Here is a 20,097-nt window from a genome sequence, read left to right as displayed (position 1 = left end):
CACCAAGTACCACCTGCAATAATATTTGGCCTTCTGAGTACCACCAGATTTAATCTGGACTATATCAGACTTAAAATATGACTAAACACAGTCAAAAATTTGACTAAATGAGGTTTAAAATTAGACCATAGGTAAAGTAGTTCTAAATAATATGAATCCCAAAGATGACAAACTTATCTCTAAATTAAACAAATACTCAAATTACAGGAGGCATCATGTATCGGAGGCAGCTCACGTCAAGGGCGTATGTTTGCATAGCGACGGTGGGGACATGTCACAACCAATATTTGAGGAAGGCAAAATAGTCCCTGCCATTATTTGCCTTTTTTTAAATAAACAAAAATATACATTTATTCAGATATTTTTCCAAACTCAGTAGTATTAATTTAACACGTTTTAGTTCACATTTTGTTATTTGTTACGTTCTGAGATGTATTCAGTGATATGATGACAGTGTTACCCCTGCCGCTATTTCACTGGCTGCAACAGAGTGATGTCATTAGTGGAGCCAGGAGCCTAAACTAGGGAAGCGGCAGGACAGGGCCAGCACCTGAAGATGGCTTTTTGAGCAGGCATGAGTGAAGACGTTGCGCCCCAAACTTTGAAAAACTTTTCAAAAGGAACTTACTTGGCTTTATCTTCAGTTAAACTTGCCTTATAATGAGTCACCGCAGAAAAAGAGCAACTATTGCCTCAAGTGCACCTCCCAAACGGAGCCCTACTCCTGCTCTGTTAGCAGCTGGACTCTATTGACAATATTCCATGGAAAAATGTATGGACATTACCTCACAAATATCTGATCACCAACAAGCAAAGGGAAATCTACATGCTACTAACTTCTACATTGCTGTTATCCAGTAAAGAATAATGTAGCAATGGACACAAACTGTACATTTTGCAAACTGAAAAATGAAACCACCTCTCTCACTTATTTTGGACCTGCCCAGACTCTGTGTTTTTGGAAAGGGTTGGTTGAGAATGTCCCCACCAAAGCTGAGACCAAAACCTATGCCCTTGGCTCATATACACCCTGCTCTATATTACAGGGGCTGTGATTACATGCGCTCTCAAAATCTGATTAATATAACATTTTAACATTTCAAGTTACAAATTGATTAAAATAACACATAAACAGCAAAATCATCTCATTTCTTTCAGATCATTGTCCCTCTGACTATTCCCATCAGATTTAATAGTTTACATGTCATTTGTGTGATCTTAAAGGTCCAGAAATCAGATTAAAATCAGATTTAGATGTGCATGCAACAAAGCCGATGCACAATTACAGTTAAGTGTTAAAGATTATGATAAGTTGGTCTATTGAAAAACCAAGTCACCTTTTAACATAAGAGCCTTAATTGCCTTTCACTATATAATAACATAATTCTATACATTTAATTACATTCAGTTCACTTAATATGCAGCCATAATTAACCTAGTGTGAAATATTTCTGCTGCTCCTGTTTTTCTTACAGTGTCCACAGTCTAAACACACACATACACACATGCACACACACACACGCTCACACACAAGTCCCAGTCAATGCATTATTAATGATTCATGATTACAGTGAAAGTGTATAGGGTCCTGTCTGGCTCACAGGTGCTGCACTGAGATAAACATGGCCGCCACAGAGACAGTCCTTCTCTTGGCTCCTGTCCTCTTTCTTTTCCCTTCTGTTTTTCTTATTTACCTCCAGTGCACAGGAACAAGCCAGTATTTGGAGCCTTGGCAGCTTTCCTCTCGCAAAACCCCAGCCCTTTTCTGTAAATAATTACACCGGTATACATATGTTGCTCCCATCAGCTCAGGTTGTGTGTTCTGACAAGACAAGTAGAGAATTAGGTGGAATAGATTCACCATTGCTGAGTCTGTCTACAGTGCAGGGACACACGGGGCTGCTCTGGTCCTTGTTCAGATAGGCTGTCTCTATAGAAAACCTATGGCCCTGGTTTACAATGGAGCTGAACAATGGGGAAAAAGAACAATCTGTGCTGCTAAAGGTCGGACATTGTGTTAATTTGAACAAAAAGAAAGGTGATATTTATACTCGCATTAGACTTTTCCCTTCAGGGGTCCACACTGCAAACCATCTGCGGCCTGGTATATGCATTTGTAATAGGTTCCATTCGTTTATGTAGTAGTGTTAGATGTAATAGCAGTAGCAGTAGAGTAAATGCAGTAGCAGTTTTAAGAGTCTCTGCTGTGTAATTTGTATGACACTTCATAATAGAGTATTTGTACGAGCGGTTGAGCGATATACGCGTATATCGATGTGAATGTATTCATGTTTGCATTTGTAATAGGTTCCATTCATTTATGTAGTAGTGGTAGATGCATAGTAGTAGCAGTGAAGTAAAAGCAATAGCAGTTTTAATAGTCTCTGCTGTTTTCGTATATCATTTACGTCTGTAATTTCTGACAACTGGACAAAAGGATTTTTTTAGTGAAGCTGTTTCGCAGCTCATCCAAGTGGATTCTTCAGGCCAATGTTTTTATTACAGATTGTTTGTAATGGAAGCAGAAGAGCAGTGAATGCTAAAGAGTTACAAAAGCACAAAACATTATATTAGAGAGAAAATATCTGTTAGCATTTTTACAAAAAGGAAAAGTTAATTGGTTTGTTGAGGGTGTGTCATCTGCATCTGTTCATGATATTGACTGGAATGTGCCAAAATATGGCATTACATTTATTTACCTCTATGGAGACAGCACGGGCCAAGTTACAGGTAAGAGCTATGGAGAGGCGAGCTCACTCACAGTAAGAATGCAAGATTTTAGTCTTTAGTCAATTTAAACAAAATAAAAAAAAAAACATGTTACTGACTAAATGCAAGATGGATGAAGATGGTTTAATGCCATACTGGGACATTCCTGGCAAAACAATAACATCTCCATGGAGACAAGCACCAGAAAAGTTACACAGTGCACCTTTACCATTTTACCATATCATTTTTAAATGCAGAAAACTGTATATCCAACTATCATTATGTAACAATAACTGAAATATCGTGATATCCTATCGTCAAAAGTCTCACAATAATATCATGGGCTGGTTTTATAGTAGCAACAGCTTATAAACATTAGGAACTACATATCGCATGATTCATTTCAAGAAATATGTTTTTTACTTGAATTCTTGGGCCTATGATGAATATAATTCACTTCAAAATCTTGTCAAGGTATTTTTAAAGCAAAAAAGTGTACTATCTACAATTATATTAGCATCTCCAAAATATTGCAGTAAATATCGTACCATGAGATACATACCGTGATAATATCGTACTGAGAGATTTGGATATCGTTACACCCCAATCATTCATTTATACTAAGCTAAAGTAATTTGCATTATTTTTCACCTGCTTAAGTCATTTGAACAGATAATTTGATAACTAATAACTCACAATTACCCAACCATTATCTCTAACTGTGTCACTAGTCCACTAAACGCCACTCTGCTCCTGTACTGCGCTCAGGCTGCTCGCGCTGAGTGAAACTGAAGCCAATGGAGCAGAAAGCAGCTATTGTGCTTTGGCTGAGTTCGTCACAATGGTCACTCTGTCTGCTGCGGTCTGACGGCCAACTCCTCACTGCCCGGGGACCCTTGAGCCAGGCACTCATCCATCTACTGTCTGAGCTGCGCTGGAGGCAGCTGGTCCGTACAGCAGGCCACTCACCAACATATTCTTATTATTCACCGTACTTCACGTGTCAAGGAGGAAGGCATTAGTTTAATTAAGGATTGTAAGTCTAAGATTAACTGCACAAGAGAAATGCATCTATTAAATCTGTAGTAGTCTGGTCTGGTTAAGGTCTTGGAGTGTGTATTATTCATTATACTTTTTATACTATTTCTATGGCAGAATGTTCAGACGTTTTAGTCTTAGATGAGTCTGAAAACCCAAGAGAAAATACAAAATAGATTTAAACAACACATTTGCAGGAGCCTGTAATCAACACGAGTTGTTCATAGTCCTATTTAGAAGTTTTATTTTCAACAAAAATGTGACTGAAAAACTGTTAGTGAATGCAAGCTATTTGTGACTGTAATTTTCTGTGAGAGACTTGTTTAACAGCACAAATCTGTACAGCACAAGTCTGTATTTGAGTAACAAAGCTTCAGACAGAGCAATGCCCTCAGTTAGCATCACAACATCAGCTGCAAAGTATTTGACATAGTATCTGTGAGTGGTATTTTCAGGTAATGATAATCAGATATTTTGTCAATCCAACAGAGCTGTGCTAAAACATGTATTTAAATCTAGTTGAGGTTCAGACAAATGTGAAATGACTGCAAAATTACCCTCTGAAGTAGATGAACGTCAAAACAGCACTCACAATAATATCAAGAAGAAATCACTGTGCTATGGCCCATTATATGCTATTGTGTATTGCTTACTATGTACATACCAGATGTTTAGTTATGTTACTGCTCAAGGCTCGCCTGATTTATCAGCTGGTTTCACTTCGTGGAAACCCTCTGATCTCACAGCATTAGGATTTGTTCACTCGACAGTACGCAGTACTTTTTTAAAAATTTAACCAGTCGCTGCTATTTGGCCGTGACGTATGTAATGCGCCAAATTCTGTCAGAAGAAGAGCAATAACGTCTTTCCCCTTGATATAATTCACCAAACATTCTCTTTGTTCTCTTTGTTCTTGATTCTGGGGAATCGTTGCCAACACAGAATGTATGGCTTCGTCTACATATATCTCGACCGCTTTGTTTACTGTTTACCAGACAGGCGCTTGAGTTTCGTTGATTGGCCGGTGTGCGGTCTACAACTTCTGGGGTTCTTGCAAACTGCCTAGTGTATTCCGATTCCTGACCTAGTCACTGGAGAGAAATGAAATTGAGCAGAGGCACTCGGTGGCGCCAGCCTGGCTAGTTCAAGGCACTAATATTGCCCAATCAGACCCACTAGTTTTTTGAGGTATTAGTCTTTTTTGTAGTGATCGACAAGCTGTTCTGCACTGCTATTTTGTCATTAAAGGTGGAATCTCACATGGGAAAATATGCAAACTCCACATATGGCCCTGTCTAGTTGTGCTTGTCGTAAATGTACAATGAAGTAATTTGGTATTTGATTCATCTCTCAGCATCTGTATTAAACATGGGTTAACCTGTTTTTTAAAGAATGTTAAGTTACCAAAAATGAAATGATGATTGACAGTGTGCAAACTTAACCCAGGTTAAATCCTTGGTTTTGTTAAGTTAAACCTGATACCTGAAACCTGGACAACCTCAGCGGGTACCATTAACATCATGTACCCCTCTGGCTGTGCTTCATTATTTAAGATTTCACTGTAAAACTCCTCTTAAACAAGCCTTTAAGCTGTAACATGAATTTCCTTTTGGCGTAGTTGCCAGTATTCTCAATGTCCCTGGATCAAGGTTGCTTTGTAATAGTCATCCTTTGAACTGGTAGTAACAGCTCATTTCCTCTTTTGTTCCTCTGTCCAGCCAAATATTAGTTGTTCTTTGAGTCCCTTCTCCAGACCTGAGCCAGATTTTTGATTAAAGCTATTCTGGGTCTTTTCATGCGGTAAATTTAAATCAGGTGCCCCGCCAGTCTGTGTAACGTTAGTGGAAACTCTGCGGTCGGCTCAGAACTGCGGCTTGGCACCATTGAGCGAGAGTTTTATTCATGCTACCGTAAGAATAAGTCTTTTATTTCTACCTCTGTGAAACTCGGCCATGCAAACCTACTTTCCTACTAGCTCCAAACTCCAAAACCATCACAATTAACACCTTTTTGTATTCACGTTCATGCCTGTTTCGTTAAAATAGCAGAATTAGCCTCTTGGGGATTAAAAGAGCTGAACAATGTTTAAATCTTGGAGGTCCAGTTGGCGAAAGAAAGTACTTGAATGGTCAAATAGCAATGAAGTAATAGAACTAACCAACCCAGCTGTAAAAGGGAGGTAAATTATCAAATTATTGGTCTCTGTGGGGCTTTGTGTTCATTCTAAAACATATGATGAGATTCTGTTGGTTTAAATTGTTGATGTGATAATAGTGTCATAGGAGAGATGACAAATAGAAGGAAAATTGGCCCCTAGGTAACTGGCAATGGCTTTGGGTGGAGCAGTTGGAGTTGATATAACAAATATATTATCCACCGGGGAGGTTTGCAGTACACTATAACAATCTGAACATTGTCTAAAGCTCCGCATGATGTCCCATTTAGCTTCAAGCTCACGCAAGCACATGTGAAAGACAATGTAAAGAAAGGTGTTAGCGCAGCAGCAGCTATAGCACTGCCTCATGCTGGTTTCTTCCGTTAAATTTGCTGAATATGTATATTTTTGAATTGGCTTGTTAAATCGTGTAACAATACTTTTCACACGTGGATATTTAATAGCTGAAAGGGCCCACATGACACTGTTTTCTGATCTATATTATCATGTTTTTCCTCATCACAAACAGACCTGGAGTTGTGTTTTATTTCATTTACACATGTTAAGTTCTTCTCTCAAACAGAAAACACTCTGATCCACCTTGTGATGGCATGTGGCAATACAGGAAGTGCGCCACTATGTTTTCAAACTCCATACATTTTCATTAGAATCGTTCACTAGAATTGCCAATCTCTACTGAACTGAAGGTAAAAGATATACGTGAACTTGAATCAAATGAAACAGAAAATGCACACCAAAATTCTTGTAGAGTTGCAAAGGCAAGGAGCAGCAAGATAAAGGTGAAAAAATACATAACACACTCAGATGGCCAATGTCCTATAGCTTTTTTATTTTTATTTTTAAATAACTTTTCGGCAAAAAAAGCCTTCGTCAGATATTTTTCTTGCTTTGGATCACAATACTGCAGTAGATGTGAAGTTGAAAACTACGATGTCATGACATCACAAGGTGGAACAGAGCATTTTGAGCTTTGGAAATGTGTACAGACTAATAATAAAGGGTTACTCAAACATGTGTGAATGAAACAAAACAGCTCAAGGTATGTTTTTGAGGAGGTAACAATGTTATAACATAGCTAAAAGCTTTCATGAGTCAATAAAACCTTTTAAATTTGCTGAGTGTGTACATTTTTAAATTGGCTGGTTGAAAAGTGTAACAGTACTTTTCACACATACATATTTTAATAGCTTTAATGCCATTTAAAGGTAGAACAAATCCAGTAGGCATGAACTGTAAGCGTGCCAATTTGTTTTATATTTTATATACAGCCATAATGATGTTAGCAGACTTCATAAAGAGCCTGTTTTTCAGTTGTGTCCTTCTGATTCTCTCCACTCCCATTCACACTTCTTTAATAATTATTTATAATTATTTATAACTTAACATCATGGCGGCAGTGGCTGAGTGGTTAGAGCGCATGCCTATGAACCAGAAGGTCAATGGTTCAGACTTCTGTGGTGTCCATGGGCAAGACACTTCATCCACATTGCCAGTGTATGTGGTGTGTGAGTTATTAATCGTAGGTAAAGCATTGGCCTCCATCAGTCCCTTAACAGTATTCAGTATCCATAATTTTCAGAATAATGAAAAATAAGGCTATTGCCATAATGATAAACAATTTAAAACTAATTATTGCATCTTTGAATGAGAGACATTCTCAAAATGTTGCATATAACAAGAAGCTGATACTCATAAATAGAGTCAATAAATAATGCACACAATTGTAGCGTGAATTTAAGACTCTGGAAGAGTGCTTTATTGCGTGCATTTATATCATTGTTATTATGTCCCACAGATTTTATCTTGTGCTGAATGTATAATGTTGAAATGTTCATGACTGCATCATTAAAGAAACCTTGCACACATATTTTCTGTCTGCAACTTTGCAACACCACTGAATGACCGGCCATCTGTAATGTAACAGCTAATCATAAGTCATAAAATTTTATTTATCTGCACTATTCATTATTATTATTTATTTATTCTTAATTTCTGATGCCCTGTTCCCATCGGCTATCGCAACATAGTTAAACGGCTTGTTTAACACTCAAATCCTGCATATTTAAGCAGAAAACAGAACAGAAAACACAGGAAGTGCTCCACTGTGTTTTACTTAAGGTAAAGGGTAGCTGTTAACTTGAAAACTACCACTTTATGACATCGCAGGACGGAACAGAACATTTTGAGCTTTGGAGATGTAGACAGACTGATAAAGGGTTACTCATACATGCGTGAATAAAAGCAACAACATTACAACATAGTTTAAAGCTCACCTGAGACCACTTTTTGCTTTTGATGACCAAACCATGCAGTTTTATAAACACACAACCAGCCGATGAGCACGCACTTCTTCACTCCATCACTCCTTCCTGTTGTTTGGGTCATAGACACACAGCCACATAGATCACGACATTTAGTTAAACAGCAAGAAACTACAACTCCCTGGAGCCCTAGCGCTGACAACAAGAGCTATTACTACAATCGGAGAAACAGTGTCTAAGGCGCGTAGCTTGATTTGTAGTCCCTAGCGTGTTTATTTGTCTGGGTTCCATAGTCCCGAATCACGTGGTATCCCCCCATAGAGTGAAAATAAGCGACATGTTCAGAAAGCTGTTAAATTATGCACAAGGAGTATTTATTTTTATTTATTTAATTCATAAAATATATAAAGACATAAACAGTGTCATAACATTAAAGGTCCTATATGAGACTAAACTGACTTGTGAGCCATGTTTTAATGCTGTTACCTCCTCAAAAACATACCCTGGGTAATCCTTTATTATTATTTGTCTGTCTACATCTCCAAAGCTCAAAATGATCTGTATTACCACACGACATCACAAGGTGGAACATCTGTGAATGAAACAAAACACAACTCCATGTATGTTTGTGATGAGAAAACAACATTATAACATAGATCACATAATAGTGTAATATGGGCTCTTTAAACATCCAAGAAATGCATGAAAATGAGCAGAAAAAACAGGAATCTTATGTTATCTAGTTAGAGGTTGGGAGTTTGTAATCATTTTTTTTATCTTTTTTTTCTCTCTTCTCTAATATATCTACATATATATTTTCCACTGTTATTTTCTGTTAATTTCTTGGCTGCACTATCTCATTAAAAACAGCCTTGACCCTCCTGTGGTCCTCTGGCAGGACACCATGGCGACTACTGAGGCCAACCTGAAAAAGTGCAGCCCATATATGGTCGTACATTTTTATGTAGGGGTCCTGTTTATTGTCGAGTGGTAAACAGTGAGTCTTTGTAAACTTCCTTTGGCTTTCCACAATATATATATAGAGGTAAGCGTATTATTTAGTTAACATAAACAACCGGCTATGTTGACATAAGCAAAAGATGCCAGATGCCCTCCCTGATGTATGTAGCTTATATTTTTTGCATCATGGAGACAGACTAATAATGGGTCCGTCTTTATCAGTCTGTTGTTTGTATTTTTTTATGTTACCTAGAATATTACAGAAAAAAAAACAAAAAACAAACATCAGATACATTATGTTTTTATACATATAAGTTTGAAATTTGACCATCTGTTGTTGCTGTATAAACATATATTTAAAGAATATATTTATTTACCATTTCCATGGAAATTGAAAGTTAAAGCTGAAAGTTAAAGCTATGTTTAGAAACTTTCTCCATGCAGATAGTGACCCCTTTTAAACAATTCTGTGATAGATTATAGCCAAAGGAACAACATTTCCATGGAAACAAGCAATAAAAAAAAAAAAATCTCCAGAACAAACATACTTGAAACCTACTTTTTAGTGGTGATTCACTTTGCATAAGCTAAATACAGGTCTTTTTAGTAAACACATCTTTTATAAACAGATTACAAAACCAAAAGTAAAAATATTTTGTTTTGATCGCACACCCGTCCGTAACATCTTGGCACAGTTCCTCCTCCCTCCTCTGCCTAAAGCCCACTCACTCTGCACTCTACCTTTTTTTATTTAGTTGTTTTTGTGGAGATGCAGTCCGCTTGGAGACAATGATGCTACAAATGCCAAGGTCAAAGTGTATGACTCCACAATTCATCATCTGTGCGTGCTTTCGATTGTGGAGGTACATCTTTAGATAACAAATTGCCCTGTTAAAGCCTTATCATATCCCTTCACTTTTTCAGTACCTCTTAATCATTTCATATTTTTTTCACACCATGCTCCTAATGTTACCTCAAGTATTACTATTATTATTATTATTTTTTTTTGTGTCTTTCTCCGAATCTGTAGTTTGTCCTTACCTCCTTCTTCTTCCACGGATGTTGACGCACACTTGAATCAAGTGTGCGTCAACAACCCCTTTGCAATTTTCTTTCTATATGTAGCATCCAACCTCATAATTAGCTTAACAATAGACACAGCATTGCCTATTCATTTCCGCAGGATGTCTTCCGTTATTTGTGAAGTGACAGTGTTGACCTGGATTGGCCCTGCGTGGTTCAGATTGTAATAAATGGAAATATACTCTGACTAACAGTGTATTTACTATATACCTTTGCAACCTGAGAGTTTTTAAGGCAGCACACTTCACTTCATATGATTTTATATTATATACTATTGTGCTAGATTTTATGTTGATCATCAGTCGATTCAAGCTACGTTTAAATGATGGCGGTCTGAACAGAAGATGCAAAAGTGACGTTGAGCTTTCACTTTTTATCCTGCATTTAGACGAGTGTTTTTGGGAGGAAATCTGCGAGCATGCGGTGATACAAAAGTGTGTAGAATTTGATTGGGTATGCAAGTCAGGTTTCTGTGTACTGTATGTATGTGATGTAAACGCGTACGCGACGTGAGCAGAGTTTTGCGTCTTGGGCAGTGTAGATGGAAACGCGACGACGGAGCGTATTCAACTTTTCCGATCTGGAGGTTGGTTTCAGATTTTTGCGTTTTTAAGCCCCAAAAATGCCGTCACCATCTAAACCAAAGGCACTTCTGATAAAATTATTTGTCGTTTTTACCCGCAAGTGTTCTCCTGTAAACAGGCCCTCAGATGCAGATGTTAAAGGTGCACTGTGTAACTTCTCTGGTGGAGCGTCTGCCACCTTCTTTTCTTCTTGGAGATGATATTGCTTTGGCTGGAATCTCCCAGTATGGCATTAAATGTATCCATCTTGCATTTACTCAGGAACATGTTTTTTTTGTTGGCCTCAAAAGTTGCATTCTTACTGTGAGGTCTTGCTTCTCTTCAGATCTGACCTGTATCTTGGCTCTGTGGTGTTACCTGCTGTCTCAGTGGAGATAAATAAATGTAATGGCACATTGTGGAACATTCCAAACAAGGGCAGATGATGGATCCCCCACTAAAAAAGTTACACAGTGAATCTTTAACAAACATAAGAATACTATCCTTATCTCAACCTTAAGGCAGTGCAACATTCCTGCCATGTAAAACTACCCTAATATTTAAACATTTTTACTTTTGGCTTATTGCAAGAGGAATGCTGATTGTTGATCAAGTAAATATAGATGATAAATGATAATAATGATACCATAAAGCAGCATTATCCTCAAAAACTATTTTAAATGACATCCTTCATGGTCTAGGGAAGTGATGGGCAATACTAGTGACTTTTGTTTCGAATCCACACCATGTAATACTGTAGCAAGTATCGCAACAGGCTATTGGTAGATACTAAAAAGTAACTTATAGGGATGTAACAATTTCCAAAATATTGTGATATCGTATTGTCAAAATATCGTGGATCATCACAATATATCGAATTACAAGTCTCATTGCCTGAATTAAGAGTTATGGTGCAACAATAGCTAAACAAAAGACAGAGGGAACTATATAGACCTCCACAAAATATTGCAATAAATATCATATCCTGAGATGCATATCGTGAAAATATTGTACGGAAAGATTTGGATATCGTTACATCCCTAGTAACTATCAAAATTACACAGCTCTGCTTTAATCATGGTTGTTATATTTAGTCATGATGAGTAAAATTACATGTGTTTTGGTCAAACACGCATGGAAACTCCAGCAGCCACAGCCCTAGAGCAGTATCGCCTTATAAATACTGTTTGTAAACCACTGTGTCTCTCTCTTCACTTCCTCTTGACCTTATTTGGAAAGGTCATGGTTCTTTGCTGCCTCTGTTTTCGCCTACATTGATCCTTGAGTCTGTGAACTATAGTAATCTTGTTTTAAAACCCAGTGGCCCTACAGGGAACTGGCCCTACAATATTATACTATTACAAATTTAACAATTCTTTCTATTTTATGTAAGCCATTTTATTTTATTAGAATTCAACATTTAAGCTCCAGTTTCATGGATATTACTGCCGTTCATCTTTTTTACTGCTTTGCAATGAAAATGAGTGTTTAAACAGCCGAATATATTTCATGAGTTTCCAATTAGGCAGTTTCTTGTAGGTTGTATAAAGTCTACTGTACTTGGGTAGACGTGGCCCTATCCGGATGCATTATTCATATGAAAGATTTGCTGCAGATAAGTGCCTCTCTTTGGTAGAATCTCAATGAATAAGTGATTTCCTGTCTCCTCCTGATGAGACGATACAAAGGTGGAGGTGCAAAGATGGCGGAAGGACGTGGGGCCCTTAGTAAAAGTGTACAGTGAAATGGCTGTTGGACATCTAGTTTACTGTATTTTTTAAGGATCATCTATGAATATTTTTGGTTAGATCTGATTTTACATGACCCTTAATACATTGTTCTTACCTCATCTAAAAACATGTAACAAAAAAAAAAAAAATAAAAAAAATCAATGTAAATGTAATGCAAAATGTATTCCTGAATCCTGCAACTCTAACCCTGTATATGAGTAGCCAGGCTGGTGTCACCTCATGCCTCCGCTCAATTTCATTTCTCTCCAGTGACAAGGTCTGGAATCGGAATACACTAAATGGTTTGCAAGAACTCCAGAATTTGCAGACTGCGTACCAGCCAATCAGCGAAGAGCTGTGAAGCCATGACGTTAAATTCAAGCGCTTGTCAGGGTCCCTTTTGTGGTACAGCACAACAGTAAACAAAGCGGTCGAGATGGATGTAGACGAAGCCATACATTCTGTGCTGGCAACAATGCCCGAGATCGAGGATTGAAAGCTGGAACAAAGAGAATGTTTGGTGAATTTTATCAAGAGGAAAGATGTTATTGCCCTTCTTCCTTCAGGATTTTGCACATTACATACGTCTTGACCAAATAGCAATGACTGGTTAAATCAAAAAGTACCCGTCTACCGTCGAGCAAACGAATCCTAATGCTGTGAGGTCAGATGGTTTCCATGAAGTGAAACCAGCTGATGAATCAGGCTAGTATATAAATGCTTTATGCTTCTTTTTTAGTGGGAACATACTTGCCACTATGCTTTGACTAGAATGTTTTTATTCTTTTGTAAAACTAAATAAATAAACAGCAAATCTTGGAAACTTTATGCTTAAAACTTTCCTGTGACCTAGACCTGTCAGAATAACAACATTTGAAGCATGAGTGCAACTGAGATAATATTGAAACTACTTTATTCTGCTGACACAAAAACAATAACAAAGCAGAATAATCCCAGTAAATACATGTTTAAATATATAGTACCATTAAAAGGTATGAGATGTGAAAATTAAAGTGACTTTTTCAACGCTCTGCAGCTCAAATCTTTTTGTATTACAACAAAAATAACAAAAATATCTCCAGTATTGTAAAGAAACTGCACACATAATAAATACTGAGACCCAAACTATATTGTTCCATCCATCATTTATTGAACACTAAACCAATATAGTAATTATTATGACGTATCTACTTTGAACAAGGTCACTTATAACTTGGCTTGGTTACAATAGTGGAAAAACTGTGATCTAGATTCACAGTCCAGTTTGTCTTTGCACCATTTTTACAAAAAAATTTAAAAAGCTTTTTCACAGAAAACTTTGCACATTTGCTGAATTAGACCACTCTTTCTATCCTCCATTCACATTTCTCCTAATTTTGCATAATTTATGTCACGCTTTGGCACTAGTTCCAATTCACAGCCATTGCAAAGATTACAATAAAACACAATGATGCCTCTCTGAAAGGGGTTAATGGCTTACCACAACCAGCCTGAACGAAGCTATCAATTTGACATCACAAAGAAGCTCATTTCGTCTGAACAATGAAACACTTTCTTGTGGACTAGCGCTGGCATTTGATGGTAAGATCTGGAGAGGAGCTGTTTGTTTATCGCTGTTGTTTTGGTTATGTAAGTCTCAGATATGTGATTGTAACTCGGTTGGACTGCTGGGCGGAGGAGAGGGGTGGAGGAGAGGGCTGGTTTGGCCTCGTGGTCTCAAAGGGCTTGAAAAGGTCAGACCAATGTATCATGAGCTTACCACAGATTTAAACTAATTACAGAGACTCCCCATGCAAAAAGCTGGGTCGATGTGGAGTGTGTCACATTAAAGGCTGTGACTAGCACATAATCCTGTCATTTCATACATAAGTGGTGGATTATCCATAGACTTCTATGCGTACATCCACCCGCCTATTCTCTTCTCATGGGGACTAGTGGTATTTACAATAAGAAGATTTTAACACACACTGGCGGTTGAAATGTGTAGATAAGCCCTTGCTGAATAGTAACCTACTATATAGCCCACTTTTATATGTTTTTCATAAAATGTGCTTTAAATATATTTTCTAAATATGTACATTATACATAGTTCAATACAGGAATAGGGCTTTTAGAAGTGAATGCATTTGTGATAGTTCCAAATATGGATGGACTGAAAATGTTGTGCAGGTAGGGCATCAGCTTTAGATAAATATTTTGTTTCTGGGGAGATGACAGTGTAGCCAGGCTGGCACCACCTAGTGCCTCCGCTCAATTTCATTTCTCTCCAGCGACTATGTCAGGAATCAATCAGCAATCAGTGAAGAGCCATGCATTCTGTGTTGGCAACGATTCCTGAGATCGAGGATTTGAAGCCAGAACAAAGAGAATGTTTGGTGAATTTTATCAAGCGGAAAGAAGTTATTGCCCTTCTTTTTATGGGATTTGGGAAAAGCTTAATATACCAGTTAGCCCCGTTAGCGGCACATTACATATGTCATGACCAAATAACAGTGATTGGTTAAATTAAAAAAGTACCAGCCTACGGTCAAGCGAACTAATTCTGATGCTGTGATGAATCAGGCTAATAACAGTGAAGAAAACCAAAAGAAAAGAAGTAGTAGTATTGGCAGTCGTGGGGGTAACTTTCTGATACTCATTTTTATGTTTGTTCATTCAGTGTTAGTAGGACTGAATGGTTTTAGCATTATGTGATCCATTTTGCATCTTAAAGTTTGTTATAATTAGTATTATATAGCTCTTTTCCTGACACTCAGTCGCTTTTCAATTTTCTACATTATTTATTCACTCCAAACTTGCTGATGATTATTGTGATGAAATCAGTGATGTGTCAATTCAATATTGCACATTAAACACAAAAAACTAAAATATGTGACATTGAGAGATTTCTAAACAACGAGAATCACTGACATTTCAGAGATTGCAAACTACAGGGTTACCAGGTTGTATATATGCGTTTCCATGGTGACAGAATATTTAGTTGCCTCTGTAATTGTAAACACCCCACGCCGTGACAGAGCACTGGAGCTCAGAGTGGCATTTGGACAAAAGCTGTTTCATTATTTACAACCTTTACTAAATTTGCGAAGCTTGGCACCATTTTTGGGGCTGCAAACATTGTGCTGCCAAACACAACAGGTGCACGCCGACAAGCTGTGAAAAGACAGAAAATAACCCAGGGCCCACCAGGAACCTCACGTCCCTGGTTTGTAAAGCTCCGGCTAAAAATGCCATTAAAGGGCCCATGTTACACTGTTTTCTGATCTGTTATGATGTTGTTTTCTCATCAAAAGAACATGAACAGTTGTGTTTTGTTTCATTCACACATGTTTAACACACAAATCCTGCTTATTTTCAAAGGGAAAACACTCCATTCCACCTTGTGATGTCATGTGGTAATACAGGAAGGGCTCTTTCACTACATTCATTTGTATACCTCATCACGAATGTTTGAGTAACCCTGCATTATCAATCTGTCTACACCTACAAAGATCAAAATGCTCTGGTCCAGCTTGTGATGTCATGAAGCAGTAGTTTTCAAGTTAACAACTAAACCTTTAACCTTTTGTTCTTAAACCCCATACACCTTCACTAGAATAATTTGAGATAATATGCAGAATTTTCAGTCTCTCCCAAATGCAAGGTAAAAGGTAGCTATTCATGACATCACAAGATGGAAGATGTAATTTTGAGCTTTGGAGATGTTTGGAGAATTTGGAGCTTTGGAGACAGACTAGGATTACTCAAAGACGTGTGAATGAAACAAAACACGACTCCAGGTATGTTTCTGGTGAGGTAACAACATTCTAACATGGCTTAAAACTCACTAGACTAATTTTTGCGTAATATAGGATCTTTAAAACAGGTTCCGTACTGTAGCATTAACAGTGTATTCTTGTGTGTTTGTAGGTAATGATCTGTTCCTGGTTGCTGTTCACGAACTTGGTCACGCGCTGGGGCTGGAGCACTCCAATGACCCCACGGCAATCATGGCGCCTTTCTACCAGTACATGGATACAGACAACTTCAAACTGCCCATGGACGACCTGCTGGGAATACAGAAGATCTACGGTAAGGCGGGCTGCTTTCTGTTAGCATAAAGGGTTGGGCAGTTATTTCAATGAGTACTATCACATTTGCTTGTTTAAATTTATATTGAGTCCCAAGATATTACTACGATTTGTCTCTTTTTACAGCTGTGCAACAGACATGAGTCACTATTGTTTAAACAGTCCAATCACTTTTATGAGGTTCCATTTGGCCACTTTTTGGAACAGTAGGCTATAAATATTCTGGGATACTTACAAAGCAGCGCTCCTACCCTGCGTTTCCATGTATAATTCATCTCAGGAGAGTTTCGTTCCAAATAGAAATTTCATATAGTAAACATAATTTAAGAATTTAAAGTTAGTCTGTTCCAACAAAAACATTCACTATAATGCCGTTCTAAACTGCACAGTAGTTCCTATGCTTCACAGCTGTGTCATTTGTACCTTACTTCTTATGAACTTTGACAACCATTTAGGAGGAGAAATGCATAAAATCATAACTAACGTATTCTTAAGTGATGTGGTACATATTGACCTCTGCCATATTTAAAGTCATTAAAATAATTCTTGCAAAAGCATTAAGAGTCTGGGTACAGCATGTAACTTATACAAAACATAATTAAAGTAACTATATTACACAAAATTGATTCTTGTGAGCTTTAAGCCGTGCTCCTCAAAAACATACCTGGAGTTGTGTTTTGTTTCATTCACACATGTTTGAGTAACTCTTTAACCCTTAACGTATTAGTCTGCCTACATCTCCAAAGCTCAAAAAGCTCTGTTTTACCTTTTTATGTCACATAGTGGTAGTTTTCAAGTTAACAGCAGCCTTTTGCCAGTTTCACTTCGTGGAAACCGTCTGATCTTGCAGCATTAGGATTCGTTTGCTCGATGGTAGGCAGGTACTTTTTTTATTTGACCAATCACTGCAATTTGGTCGTAATGTGCCGCTAACGGAGCTAACTGGTATATTAAGCTTTGCCCAAATCCCGTAAGAAGAAGGGCAATAATGTCTTTCCGCTTGATAAAATTCACCAAACTGGCTTTTAATCCTTGATCTAGGGAATCGTTGCCAACACATAATATATGGTTCTTCACTGATTGGCTGGTGCCCGGACTCGCACTTCCGGGGTTGTTGCAAACCGTCTAGTGTATTTCGATTCCTGACCTAGTCGCAGGAGAGAAATGAAATTGAGTGGAGGCACTAGGTGGCACCAGCCTGGCTAGCCTTTTGCCATAAATTCAGTAGAGATTGGCAATTCCAGGGCTGGAGTCATCCAGATGATTCTAGTGAAGGTGTATGAAGTTTAAAAACACAGCTGAGCACTATTACCACATGACATCACAAGGTGGAGTGAAGGTGTTTGAGAGAAGAACTCAGCCTAAATATACAGGATTTCTTTGTTTAACATATGAGAATGAAACTAAACAAAATTCCAGGTATGTTTTGAAAGAGGAAATACCATTACAACATAGATCAGAACTTAGCGTAATATTGGCCCTTTAATAATACAGTTGCAGAGAACCAGCATATTTGGAAACTGTCAGCACACATCTCCCCAGTGAGTGACAGCGCTGTCCCTTAGAGCTGAAAACAAATGTGCACATCTTGTTTTTAAGATACCACCACAAATACACACAAGGAGACCTGTCATCTATTTACTGGTTGACAGACTTGGGCGAGCGGTCCATTCTCCATCATCCCAGCTCCAACCTACCCCTCCCGCCATCGCCCCTCCCCCTGCTGGACAAAGAGTTGAAGGACAGGACAGTGATGGAAGTCCAGCCCTATTCCTCCTCACAGCTTTTGGCCTGCTTTTCATTGCATCCTGCCAACAACGCCAAATGTGTTTGCTAAAAAGAGGCCACAGAATCAATTTTGAGTGAAGGAAATTCAGCCCAGGTATATAAGTGAAAATGCTCAATATGAGTTAAGGATGTGAGGATATGAAATTTTACTGTTATGATTATTGTGGGAATAAATTGTTTACGATTTGATACCATAGCAACAACACTTTGTGAATGATGAAATGGTGACATAAACAGCCACATAAAAAGACACTTAACATTTACTCTAGTTATATTCCAATGAAACTTCTTTTTTGTTTTTAAAATCTCACAGTTATTCTTTATTTAGGTATCCAGCACACATGATGGATGATAGGCAAACATTAATCATTTGTATATTTTACTTTACACTCATATTTAGTTTTCCAGACTGGAGTTTATCATCCCACCCGTCCGCTCCCACATTCTGCAGTAATGCTCCGTCCCTCAATGAGATCTCAAAATGTGTCCCATGCGCAACTGTTTTGCGTCTGGTCCTGCAGGGGAGTGCAGTGCTCTATTAACAGCTACCTTTTACCTTTAGTTCAGTAGAGATCGACAATTCCAGTTCTGAAACGATCCAAATGATGCTAATGAAGGTGTATGGAGTTTAAAAACACACTGGAGCACTTCCTGTATTCCCACATGACATCACAAGGTGGAATAGGGTGTTTTCTGTTTTCTGAAGGACTCAGCTTAAATGTGCCGGGTTAGAGACATGTGTGAATGAATCAAAACACAAATCTAGGTATGTTTTTGGTGAGAAAACAACATTATAACAGATCAGTAATGGTGTAATATGGGCTCTTTAACTGCATGTCCTCCCTTTGTTATGAATTGTTTTCTCAAACTTTGAAATCAGAGAATTGATTTAGTAGATCTAAATTAAAGTGAAAATTAATGAAGGCATTTTCTCCCTTCGAAGTGTCTGGAAGATAAAATATTAACCTTACAAAAACATAACAGCCACTTTAGATCCTCTTTGTCAGGATAGTAACTTAATACACTTTCCCAGACCAGCCTGCTTGTTTCCATGGATTGCTAAACGCTAGCTGTGTCAACAAGGATACACAGCCAAGTCCAATACAAAGTCGCTAACATCACAGTCATCTCACAAACTTAATTTGAGCCTTTTAACAGCGTCAGATGTGGTGTCAGTGAAGACCAAGTGGCACTTAGTCTGCGACAGCAAGTTGTGAAAAGTGAGAAACTTAATGAGTCAACGCTGCAAAAACAAAGTGTGTCCAACCACATCCAAAGAGCAAAATAAACAGCCAGTCCACTCATTTTCTGGGTCGATTCTCCGAGATGGTGTCATCGTTTTTTCTGTAGGCCCCACCACATTAAAACACAGTTAAGAACTATTGATACTTGGCAGTGACATCACGCTGGGGGTGTTCTACATGTATCTCTAATGGTGGGATGTTTAGGAGTTACCATGTTGACGCAATGCACACATTAGCAAATACTGTCAAAACATTTTTAAGACTCCAGAAAAAATATGAAATGGACAACAACAAATGTTTATTTTATGTGCCAGCGACTTGTACTTGCACATACTGTATCATCTCACCTGTTCATATCACCAGCTCCAACTAAATCAGCTTTTCTGGTCAGATTGTGTTAAAATAAGCCTAATAAATCTAGAGCTTGGGAGTAGAGGTCTGCGCGTCTGCACCCGCATTGTGCAGTCCCGCTCCT

General features: G+C 38.0%; 1 protein-coding gene across 1 annotated transcript in view; it reads left to right on the top strand.

The window, feature by feature from the left end:
- Nucleotides 1-20,097, top strand: part of LOC110165362 (matrix metalloproteinase-16-like) — a 120,230-nt gene that overhangs the window by 58,606 nt on the left and 41,527 nt on the right. Inside the window, exon 5 of the mRNA XM_020930542.2 lies at nucleotides 16,430-16,591. Coding sequence (XP_020786201.1) covers nucleotides 16,430-16,591 — 162 coding nt within the window. The remainder of the gene's footprint in view (nucleotides 1-16,429; nucleotides 16,592-20,097) is intronic.

This window comes from Boleophthalmus pectinirostris, unplaced genomic scaffold (assembly GCF_026225935.1).
Source record: "Boleophthalmus pectinirostris isolate CB_2022bp ecotype Guang Dong unplaced genomic scaffold, ASM2622593v1 HiC_scaffold_15, whole genome shotgun sequence".
Lineage (NCBI taxonomy): Eukaryota > Metazoa > Chordata > Actinopteri > Gobiiformes > Gobiidae > Boleophthalmus > Boleophthalmus pectinirostris.
The sequence above is the reverse complement of the archived record's forward strand: the minus strand, read 5'-3'. Positions and strand labels throughout refer to the sequence as shown.